Consider the following 12,189-nt stretch of genomic DNA (forward strand, 5'->3'; position numbering starts at 1 on the left):
TTGGGGGTGAAGAAATCCAGGCCCAGGTCAGGACTGTGGTGGCAGTGGTGGTGGCGAGGAGGGGTCTGAATCCATGGCTCGGTGGCAGACCAGCCCGGGCAGAGGGGTGAGGTGCTGAGCGGGAGGAGGCTGGAGGAAGTCCGCAAGGCCGCTCGGGTCCCGGGGCGCCCGCCGAAGCCGTTTCCTGCGACACGACGCTGCGGGGCGCAAGCGTCGGCCTCCGCGCGCGCGAGGATCGGGCGTTCCGTGTCGGCGACGTTGAACGTGAGGCATCTCAGGGCCGTCGCGTGAACGTGACTTGTCCAGCCTGGGAGTTTTCCGCGAAGGAATGACTGTGCGGTGCGAGTGCCGCGAAGCCTGGGGAGAAAGAAAGAGAAGCCACCACCGGGGGCTGAATGGCCCCAGCGTGGCCCTGGGGAGATGGGGAGGGCGGAGGACTAATCACGGGATCCCGGTCGCCGGCTCCTCCTCTTCTTGGAAGCAGAGAATGAGCGAGATCGAAAAGCCCCTGGAGGACCCGTGTCGTAGTGACCAGAGTTCTGCCGACGGAGGGTGACGCGCAGTGAGGAAAATCCCCACCATCCTATCATAACGCACCTGTCTCGGAGGAGAGGGGACACGAGGTCCCACAGCCCCCAGGACAGCCCTGGGCCCGTGTCCTTATCTACCCAATGTTGAATGCAGGGCCGCCTGCCCAGCTCCATTGCCACCGCGGAGGTACAGCTGTTATTTTTGAATCTGCAAGGAGACGCCTTAAATATTAGGCTGCGAGGATTCTGGACACAGCTGCATCTCGTGCAGATTGTCATTTAGCGTGATAGCGCTCGTGATTGAAGTGGCGACCTCCTGAGAAGCTGGTGGAGGAAATTTCGCCAAGTGGCCTCGAGCCGGAAGGAAGGCTGTTTTATTAGACGTGAAAGTCTGAGTGTTTCTGCCCCTTTATAAACAGAACTGACCATGTCAATAAAGGGCCTGAGCAGTTGTAGTGAAATGCAGCTGGTAAGAAAGCATGCATTCTATCCTTGGGTTATGATTTCACAGATCAGAGTGAAAATCGGGGTATAATCTAAGCCACTTCTGGGACAAAAAGCCCCATGAAAAAAAAAGGAAGGCTTTCATAGATTTATCTGTGTGTGCGTCAGCTGCCGCCAAGGCCCGGCTCCCCACAAAGGCTAGTCCTGGGGTTCGGGGAAGTGGGCCCTGCAATCCACGTGAAGCCTTACTCTTTATTTTTTAATTTTATTTATTTATTTTTAGAGAGGGAAGGGAAGGAGATAGAGAGAGAGAGAGAGAGAGAAACATCAATGTGCGGTTGCTGGGGGCCGTGGCCTGCAACCCAGGCATGTACCCTGACTGGGAATCGAACCTGCGACACTTTGGTTCCCAGCCCACGCTCAATCCACTGAGCTACGCCAGCCAGGGCAAGGCTTACTCTTTATAACTTGGCTCCCATGTTTTTGGCCGCAACGTTAGCAAAATCAAATATGTGAATTGTCATAACCTCTGCGTGCCCGTCTGTGGCGACGCTGGTGCCGGGTTGTTAACGCCGAGAATGCGGGTTTGCCGTGGAGGGTGGAGGAGGGTTGTTCACGTCCAGCCTTGTCCCTGCGTGTTTGTTCCCCAGCTGGGTGTGAGGGGGGCAGGGCTGCCAAGGCAGGAGGGAGCACCCCTCGGTCACCCTCGGGGGACCAACCGATGGGGGACGCAGGTGCTGAAGAGGCTCGGAGAATTTCACCCATGTTGTGGCACCTGAAGAAGGAGCCACCTTGGTGAGGACTCACTAGCTCACGTGCAGATTTAAATAATTTAAAACGCTCAGTTTTCATTTACACTTTATTAAAGCAGCCCGATATGAGTGCCACCAGGGTCTTTGGATAAATAATTTATAGAAGAATGATTTCTTTTGTGTAGTCGGTCACATAGGTTTGAGTCAACACGTGGACCCGGGCCATCTTGGAAATGCAGAGGAACTTGTCTTGCCTGGAGATACATGTGGGAATGGAGTATTTGGGCGAGGTAAAAGTGAGAAGAGACCTTTTTTGCTTTTTAATTTTATTTCATTTTTACTTATATATATTCTATATATTTTTTAATTTTTAAAATTGACTTTAGAGGGGGGGAGAGAGAGAAAGAAAGAGGGAGAAAGAAGCTTTGATTTGTTGTTCCACTTATCGATGCGTTCATTGGCTGCTGCTTCTATGTGCCCTGACTGGGATCGAACCCGCAACGTCGGTGTATCGGTACCACGCTCTAAGCAACCGAGCTGACCCAGCCGGGGCTTCACTGCTATTTCAAATTGGAGATGTAGCAGGTCGGTTAATTTAGTGGAAAGGAGACATATACACCTGTGCATGATCTCAGGGTCCTCACTGGCCAGCTCACCTCCTGCAGATCCCCTCACAGAAGAGGGGATTTGGTTGGATTCAGAGACACATGTCCCCTGGAAAGCCCTGTGCCAGGCTGTGTTCTCTGTGCTTTGCGCCCATTAAGTCAGTTAATCTTCAGAACAGCCCATGGAGTTAGGTGCTGCTATTGTGGCCGCTTCACAGATGAGGGAACGGAGGCCCAGGGAGAGTAGGTGGAGCCTACGGTCATGGGGCTGGTGAGTGGCTAAGCTGGGATTCAAACTGCAGGCAGCGGGCCCGGGCGTCCACACTCTTAGGCTTCTGGCAAGTTCCCAGTTGTCCTGAGTGGGAGGCTTTGCCCCTCCCCATGCACCCGGACCTTCCAACTCAGGCAGCGATGGCTTTGGCGGGCAGTGAGGCACTAAGTGTGCGCGGACTTTGTGTCCAGGCAGATCTGGGAACACGTGGTGGTAACTCAAGGGTCTTTCTAACAGTTACACTTTTGTGGGTGTAATTTTACTTCTTCTCCTTGCAGTGGACTGCCAAGGGGGGGGGGTGAGAGAGAGAGTGAGAACTGAGTTATTATCATTATATATTAATAGGACGGATGAAGACAAAGAAGCCAGTTTTCTTTCTTTTCTTTTTAAGATTTTATTTATTTATTTTTAGAGTGGGAAGGGAGGGAAAAAGAGAGAGAGAGAGAAACATCCATGTGCGGTTGCTGGGGGTCATGGCCTGCAACCCAAGCATGTACCCTGACTGGGAATCGAACCTGCGACACTAAGAAGCCAGTTTTCAGAAGCCTCCAGAAACTGCTTTTGCAGGCTGTCTGGGGAAATGCCCCTGCTGCTTAGCTGGTATGAGACATGATGGTTTCTGCCTAGAATTATTCTAAAGAACTCAGAAAACTCTTTAGGTTTTTAAAGGATGGCAAGTTTCTGCTCTCTTCCCCCTTTCTCCTTCCTCCCACCCTAACCTTGCACAAAGAGCCCTGTATTACTCAGGGCTACTTTTTCCACGCTGCTTGGAACGCCCGAGGTTCAGACGTGTGCTTGTGTGTGCATGCATGTGTACCTGTGTACCTGACGGCACTACATGCTAGTCTAGGTGACGAGGAAGTCACCATATCTGTACACATTCACCAGCCACGGCTAGTTTTGGGACCCCCTGGAGTCAGATGCTACTCTCTGGATCTTGACTTGTTCAAAAAATACTTGCTGCTTCAGCCTCTTTGGCATTCGAGGTGGCCACTCATCTTTGGTATCAGGTCTTCAACTTGGCTTGAGATAAACCCGGTGAAAATGCACATTTTATCCGAGGTGCCGAGGACTCAGTTCCAGAGGGTGAGTCTTTATCAGGCAGCTTGACACAAGTCCAAATGGGCCACCGGGAGTCCAGGGGTAGCTGTCCCCGCCCCTCCCTGCAGGCCGAGTCCCCACCCAGGGGCAGGGCGGTTTGTTTTGTTTGAAGTAGGCTCCCAGGACGGGGGATGTTCTCATTCCTGAGTTCATAAACACATTCCATAGCCAGCAGTCAATGACTTTTTCTCAGCCACAGCTTAATACACCTTGGTGGCTAAAAAAAAGAAAACAAACACATTAAGGCTTTTATGGGAAACGAGGAGAGCGTCTCTGACACCCCCTGCGTGGTTGCAGGCTGCTGCAGGAGAAACCGTCGTTCGTTCGGCTGGGGTGGGCGTCGGTACGGAGCTCCAGGCCAGCGCTTCGGGGACACACAGAGACAGGAGGAGGAAGCGGGCGCAAATACAGGGCAATAAATAATGAGAGAAGCTGCAAATGAATCGTTAGGGGTCCAGGAAAGGAAGTGGTTATTACTGCCAGGGTGCCGAAGGCTTCATAGTGACGTCTGACCAGCTTTGCGAGGGTGTGAAAGGGCAGGGAGTGTATTTTATGGTCTCGGTGGGGACAGGGGCTCCCTGACTTTGCTCACTGGTAGGAGGGGCCCTCCAGCCAGCCCAGGGCCGGGCAGACGGATCTTAGCTGAATGAACGCGTGAACGAGGAAGGACCGAAGGAAAGAAAGACACTGCAGTGTTTGGGACCAGCGGGATTCTGCTGGGTGGGGCGAAATGTTTGAATGGGAGGGCTGTGGTGAGGATGGGCACGTAGTTGGGCACTGGGTTGTGGGGAGGCGTTTGGATCTCTCTTCTGCTGGTTTGTGAGTGGTACGGAGACCCACCGGAGCTGTGCTTGGGGACAGTCCTCCTGGGCCTGCAGGTGGGGCGTGCTAGGTCATAGCCGTGGATCAGAAAGGCCAGATGGCGGGGAGCGAGAAAGGATGGGTTGACCAGATGAACGGAGAGGAGGAGGAGGAGGAATTGCAGCTCAATTCAAGGTTTCTGGCTTAAAGTGAGAAGGGCGACCTGCCTTTTGTTGCTTTGTTTATTTGGAGAGGGGGAGACCAAATAAAAAGGGGGGTCTGTTATGAAAATAAAAGAGGACCTTCATCTTTTGTGATCTTTACTCAGAAAACAGACAATGCCCGTCCAGGATATTTCGGTATTCCCTTGTTTAAAGCTGGGGAGGTGGGTGGGACGCCCCCGTGTCCCTCTGTCCGTCCCCGCACTGTTGCCTGTGTCCGTGGGTTATGCATCTGTATTCTTTGGCGAATCTCTTCACCTTCTTACTCTATACATTTGTCTTCTATGCACTTCTTATTCTATACATTTCATTTTAAGAGAGTATGGAATTAAGAGAGCATTTTCATTAATCCTAGTGGTCAAGGTATTGATTGTCTGCAGCGGAATCAATCCGAAATGTTAGAAACGTTATTTTTCTGCGTGTGAGATAAAAAATGAGGAAGGTCTCGTCTAGAAGCCGTGACTGGCGGGTTTGTAGAATAGCACCTCTCACTCGAGCCACAAGTGGTGCTGTTCCGTGTGCTCCAGCTGTACAGAACCGCCCTCACGCAGAGTGAAGGGGCTCCCGAGACAAATGGGGTTGGGGGTGCGTGTAGCTGGGGGCAGGCTCTTTAGACTGGGGGCTGCTTCCGGATCCGGCTTGTTTGGAGCAAGCCAGTAATCAAGGTGCAGGCTGCAGGGGCACGGTGGGCGGGTGCTCCTCCCTTTCCTTGCACGAGAGGCGGCCGATCTCGCCGGGCTCTGCAGCGTGGAGCCCAGTGCGTGGTGGAAGGCCCTTTATCCAGTGTTCCCATGGTGGATCGTTGTCAGTGCTCGGAAGGGAAGACCTAACAGGTCTTTGTAGAACCTGGCAATGGAGCCTGGCCTGCAGGGGGGGGCGGGTTGTGTGGGTGGGGGGGGGGGGAGATCAGCGGACGTAGGGGTGGGATCTGGGAGTGGGATCTGGGAGGCACTCCTATGGGACTGGAGCTGACACCTAAGCCTAAGTGGGTGTTTTCTAGGCCAGGGAGGGTGAGGCGCTACAGGCCGGAGGCAGGAACGAAAACAAACTGCTTAGCTGGAGTGTGCTAGTGCAAAATGGTGCAAAATGAGGCCCCCAAAGAGGCAGGTGGGGGCTGTTCCTCCCTGGGCCCCATGGGCACGTTTTAGGGTCTTGGCTTTAATTCCAGGAGCTTCAAGAGGCGATGGGATCGTCTCCGTGGTGTAGAGCCCTTGCTTTCCTTCCCCGGCCGTGGTGGCTCTCCAAGGTGCCAGGTGGGCGTGTGGGTTAGGTACAGGGGACATCGCCCCGTTTTCTGTCAGCGCCACGTGGAGGCAGCGCTCTTGCCTTCCGCACCTGCCCCCTGCCCTCGACCGAGGGGTTCGTGTACTCAGCTGGAGGGTGCTGCCGTGGGAGTGGATTTAATCTCGCCGGTGCACTCCCGAGGCCCTCTTCTGTTTTCTTTAATCTGCGTCTCCAAGGGGGTTGCCGTGATCGGCCTGCTCCAAAGAGGGAGTTGCCGAGTTCCAGGCCCTGATGAGGGAGGCCTCCCTGATACCGTCCGGTTGGTCGTTTGGCTTTTAAGGCCAAACCCACTTTACAGGAGCAGCAGCCGGAGCCATCTGTGGCCCTGCTACTTGCCCCGGGTGACGACACGTCCAGGCCTGTAGGGGTTTTTTATCAGAATCATTTGGGCCCAACTGAGGACGGGTGCCGGGAAGTGAGATCAGGGAGGACGAGTGACTGAGCGAGCGGACAGAAATGTCAGCCGTGCTGGTGAGACCCGGAGAGGCGGCGTGCCTGCCTCCGTGTTCGTCCTGTTTGTAATGCAGTCAGACGTTCCTTTGTGCTGCCAGCACTCCCAGATTCAGCCGTTCCCTGGCCCCTGGGACCCGCGTACCTTACTGAGCAGAGTCACCCCCAATAAACTGAATTGAAAAACGCGTTGACGGGTCTTGCCTTGCTCAGAGTCGGTGGTCATCATGCTGTTGAACGAATGAGTGCCGCCTGGAGTGTAGCTTATCTTTTGGTTGAGGAGTTGGAAATTTTCAGACGTACCTTCTGATACCTTCCAGTGCTTTACGCAGTGCTTCCTCCGGGAGTGGACCCTCTTAAATTAGAGTGGGTTCAGAGACACCAACACAAACTCAAGTAGGCGAGGGACCCTTGCTCTTAGACTCATTCCCAGGAAGGGGCAGCGGGGGTGGGGGGGACGACTCCGAAATAGTGAAATGATGACAGAGCCATGGTTTTCTTGCTCAGATGAGAGCGAATCGCCCCTCTCCCCTCCACCCAAGAGAAAGCAGGGGCCCTTGCGTGGCCGTGGCCCCAGAGGCCTCTCCCGGGAAGTGCCCGGATGGAGAAGTCGCTGTCCGGTGTGGCTAACGTCACTCTGTCCCTCCGGGCCTTTCTTTGGCCATTTGTCCTCCCCGTCCCACTGTCCCCAGGTTGACCACCTTCCATTCTTCCTTCCTGACTGGGCCCAATCCTTTCACTCTCCTGCCTTGGATCCAAGGCACATTTTATACTTGCGGGTTCACGTGACTGATTTCAGTTGAGAGCAGTTGGTTTCTGTATTTTAATATTTCCCTCTAGCTTATAGACGTTACCGCTCCCCGCCCCCCCACCTCTGATGAGGAAGATTCTTACAAACACGTACGTTGGTTGGCAGGTGTCTTTTATGTGATATCAGCGCATTTTATTGTACTGGTTAGTGATGGCCCCGTGTGGTGTGAGCAGCTAGGGCCATTTTTCCCCAGTGGTCTTGGCACGTCCGGAAACGTGTTTAGCTAGTTAGAAAACCACATAAATGTGCAGCTTTCCCTCTTTTCTTCCCTCAAGGCGTGCATCTCTGCTCGCTCGCTCTCTCCTGAGCTCCAAGGGCGGCCCTCCCTCTGCTTCTGTACCTTGTCCTCTGAGCCCACACGGCCCAGCCGGCGCACTCCTTCTACCTCTGTGGCTTTCCACGTTTTCACCTGTATTCGGGAAAAACAAATACATGAAAAATTATGGAAAACTATATTTTTATAAATACACATATTCTTAGGATGATACGTGCTATGGGAAAGGATACATCAAGTGACCTTAAGGTAGGATTCGTTGCTTTATACCTGTGGCAATTCTGACTTCTGAAGAAGGCCTGTTCCAAGTCGCTCTGGGCCGCGCAAAGGTCTGGACCGGAGTTCTCAGTGCTCCCTGGGGCCCGCCCCTCCGTCTGGGGAACGTGAAGGCTGGCCCGCCAGCTTCGGGGCATCTCAGGTGGGGACTGTCTGGGTTGCGGTTGCTTGTGAGCCCCCTGCCCTAAACCTGGTGCCACGGCCGAGGGGCGGGGGTGCTCCTTCTCCACTGTGGGGGGACTGTCCCGTGCTCTGGCAGCAGCCCGTTGCTTGGAGGGACGCTGAAGGAGACTCGGGGCTAGACCCTCTCCTACTTTTCTGTTTATCATCCCCGCCCCCTCCCCCCACACCACTGGCTTATCGGAAAGATGGCCCCTTGAACGAAAGGGGGGTTTGAATTGGCGGGGCCTGATGTTGCTGTTGGGAAATGCATGAACCCCTGAGGGGAATGACGTGGTCCTCAACCATTTTATCTCTACGCCCCGCCCTTCGTGCTGCTGGGCAGCTTCTCTGGTGTTTTTTTTTAATTTATTTTTGTTCCCATCTCATCTTTTCGTCTTGATCTCTCTTGTCTGTCAGGATAGACGTTTTCGGTCTGATGGACATGGTCTGTGTTCCTGTTGTCCGGTTTGGTAGCCATTAGCCACAGCTACCTCTCGAAGACTGGAAATGGGCTTAGCATGACGGGAGAAGTGCATTTCAAATTCACTTTGATTAATTTACATTTAAGTAGCCACATGTGGCTACTGGCTACTGTATTGGAGACCGCCGATCCATGGGAGGCCAAGGCCTGTATTTGGTTTACTTTCTCCTGTGCTGTCGGAGAACCCCCGTTTATGTCCTGCTGTTTGGCGAGGTGGCCTTGTTTGTTAACCACGTTGCTTCCGAAAGGACAGGAGGCTGCGCTGATGGTGTTGTCAGAAACTGCACAGCTTTGAGCTTGACACTGAATTCGGCTTGTCATGGTTATAGGAAACGGGACTTAGACGACCTCAGTTCCATCTGTTTTCCTGAGATTGGTTCAAAGCGAGTTTAAAGAGCTGAAATAACCAGAACTAAAAGTGCCAGATTCACCTTAAAATTCCGCATGCCAATATTCACATTAAGCAGAAAAAACAAGCCGTGTCAGTCCGAGCACGTTGCTTCCGACAACCCGGAGACCGGGAGACCTCTGCGGTCGGCCCTGGGTGGCCTGCATCGGTGCCGGCCGGTGCTGCTGGGGCACGTGCTTTCATCTCGCTCCTTTTGAGCGGATCCTCGCGGACAGGTCTCGGACCCGTTAGCAGTTAGGTATCGTTGGCGCAGGTCATCTGGGACTCGTGAGTGTTTTGGTCATAGTTAAAGCACAACACCACACTGGGAGCTTTAGAAACACATAAAAAATTTTTGTTCCAAATCATTGAAAGTTTTTTCCTTTCCTTTTCTTTCCTTTCCTTTCCTCTTTTTCTTTTCTGTTTTCTCCTTCCTTCCTTCCTTCCTTCCTTCCTTCCTTCCTTCCTTCCTTCCTCTCTCTCTCTCTCTCTCTCTCTCTCTCTTTCTTTCTTTCTTCTCTTTCTCTTTCTCTTTCTCTTTCTCTTTCTCTTTCTCTTTCTCTCTCTCTCTTTTTGCATCTCTGTGTTCTTACTGTCACGAACCCTGCGGACAGGGACAGCTAACTTGGGTGCCACCTGGCACGTAAGGTCTAAAATATCACCGGCCCGACCAACATGAGCTGCCGTCCCCGTCTAGGTCCGGTGTTCTTTACTCACGTAAGGCAGGTGGGTTTTGGCGGATTTGATGCAGTGCAACGACTTACCCGTGGTAGTGTGACTTGGGTAGCAGAAAGAAATGAAATCAAATGATGCCCTCAAAATAAGGGTTTTTGAGAAGGGTTTTTTTGTTTAGCCTGGATATGTAGTAAATATATGGTGTAGGCCAAACTGAAATGGAGCATCAAAATATTCTTCAGGAAAAGTAATTTGTTGACATTTCCTAAGCAGATAAGGTGTGAAAACACAGCCCCTGAGTGAGGGGCTTGCTCTGTAGTCGGGCAGGTGAGATCTCACTTTAAAAGATAGCTCACAGTGTGGGGTCACGTGCATAGTGGGTTGGCCAGGTGGCTGGGAAGGGGAATTCTGGGAACTCGGAGAGGAGGTCCGTGCTTTCCAAGGTTGGACTACAGGATGGTTGGGCAGCGGGGAGAGCAAATTTAAAAAATAAGGGTGTGAGAGGAGGAGGAGGATCTGGACTTTTGCTGTTAAAGTAGGCACAGCAGAGGGAGGGGTAACGTCGAGCAGTAGATGCTCTAATGGCAGAGGGAGGGTTTCCTCCTGTGACCGAGGGTTTCGTTCCCTCCTGTGACCGAGGGTTTCGTGCCTGAGGGACCAGGAGAAGCGCAGTGTCTTCAGTCTGGAGGGCTGATGGAAGGGAAAGTGGGTGGGTCCTCGACGTTCTGAGTTTCCGGTGGTGGGAGGCCTGGACGTCGAGCAGGGTGGTCCAAGGGGGAAAAGACAGAGGCAGGGTCTCGGGTCAGGAGCTGTTTTCCTCAGGGCTGAGGGCTAAAGTCGCGGCTGCCGTCCATGTGTCCTGGAGGTGCCAGGGTGCTGGAAGAGGGAGACCCGCCCATGTGTCGTGCGTGGCAGAGGGTTCAAGGAGCATGACACAGAGGCCACTGGGTTTAGGACACCTGAGAACTGAGCACAAAGTTCGAGGGGAATAGCTGGACTTGGAACCCAGAGTCCACGAGCTTTATGATTGAGTAGGTGACAAAGAAATGAAACCAGGGGCGGGCAGGGCGGAGGAGGGTGCAGGGAGGGGACTTGACCTGGGTGGGGACGCACAGCACAGTGTACGGATGATGTGTTGTGGAATTGTGCACCTGAAACCTGCGTGATTTTGTTAACCTGTGTCACCCCCATCAATTCAGTAAAAAGGAAAAAGAAAACCAGGAAGTGCAGGCCACATACATGTTGTATTCATGTGGTTCTTCCAGTGCCTGCTTTGTAGCCCTTTTACTTAACCCAGGTCCCGGCAGGGAGGTAAAGGAGGTGCAGCTCAAAACTGTCCAGTTAGTTCCCAGTTGAGAGACTGGTAATAATAACGGGAGGGCACTGGTAGGGTGAAACCATTAGTTATGTGGATTCCTATGAGTCCGTTTTAAACTGGCCCTTATTCCTGAAGATAATTAAAATTCGATTGCAACTTTAATGAAAAGAAAATGAGCACCGATGTTACTGAGAATTACGTTTTTACTAACTACGGTTTTTTTTTTTTTAAATCTCAGTTTCTATGCAGATTTCGGACCTCTGAACTTGGCAATGCTGTACAGATACTGCTGTAAACTCAACAAGAAACTGAAAGTGAGTACCGGGTGCTGTCCGTGTCCTGGCGTTCTCAGCCCGACTGTGAGGCCGGCCAGCGGGAGTGCTGTGCACGCCCCGTTGGGTGGGGTAACGCTCATCCTGGGAAATTCCTGTGAGTCGTTCCCGCAGGCCTTGAAATTGATCCTCCTGGGTCCCCCACAAAGGACATGTTAACCTCTTTCATTTTTCAGGATGAGCTGACACACGAGCTGAATGAAGTCATTGCAGTAGGGACCTAAGAAAGAAAGGAGAAAACCTTCCAGGTGGTCGTTAATGAGCCTATCCAGTTCCTGCCCGGGTTGGCTTTCCCGAACCCACGACCTGCCTCTGGGCAGCGTTACTGGGTGAGGGGGGCTCACGGCCCCCCAGCTCAGACGGTTTTCTGCCCGTTCGAGATTTAGGTATTTGTGTGTTTCTTGAATGACATCTCTGTAGAGTTAACAGCCGAGTGAGAGGGAGGAACTGGCAGGCACAGGGAGCGTGGGTTTTACTGGTTATGGCAGCATTTAGATCATACAGCCAATGTTCGTCTAGATTTGTTATTTTACACGTGCTTTTTGTGTGCTTGTTTTTCCGCTCTTCATTCCTGAGCATACACGAGGACAAGTGACGTCTGTGTTCCTAATGTTGGTAAACTTCTTTCATCGCATAGAAGGAAATATTTATTTTTTGTTCCAACTTGCTAAACGAGGACCTGAAGTAGAGTGTTTCCGTTTGGAAGGTGAAATGCCGCGCTGCAGCCTCTGAGGGACAATGGCTCAGTCACGCTGCCCGTCTGGTTTCTCCTTTCCGCTGAGATGTTCCTGGTGCGGCCGGGCCTGGTCCCTGGAGCTGCTGGGCACCTTTCGCTTGGAGTTTTGCTGAACTGACATATGAAAGGCAGTGGGGAGTTTCCTGTCAGATACGTTGTATGTTTATGAATTCACACATTTTGCCATTGAGCTCAAAATGCCAAATGGTCATGAAACGCCATCAGATTTTCAAAGTCAGTAATTATATAACGTAAGATCTGTTGCAATGATCTTTTT

The 12,189-nt window shown here is 52.4% G+C and overlaps 1 protein-coding gene across 4 annotated transcripts in view; it reads left to right on the forward strand.

The window, feature by feature from the left end:
* CDC14A (cell division cycle 14A) overlaps positions 1 to 12,189 on the forward strand; it is a 100,083-nt gene that overhangs the window by 4,804 nt on the left and 83,090 nt on the right. For all 4 annotated transcript variants that reach the window (XM_036015899.1, XM_036015900.1, XM_028502743.2 and 1 more), the window contains exon 3: positions 11,083 to 11,158. In XM_036015899.1, coding sequence (XP_035871792.1) covers positions 11,083 to 11,158 — 76 coding nt within the window. The remainder of the gene's footprint in view (positions 1 to 11,082; positions 11,159 to 12,189) is intronic.

Source organism: Phyllostomus discolor, chromosome 14 (genome assembly GCF_004126475.2).
Source record: "Phyllostomus discolor isolate MPI-MPIP mPhyDis1 chromosome 14, mPhyDis1.pri.v3, whole genome shotgun sequence".
In the NCBI taxonomy this organism is placed as follows: domain Eukaryota; kingdom Metazoa; phylum Chordata; class Mammalia; order Chiroptera; family Phyllostomidae; genus Phyllostomus; species Phyllostomus discolor.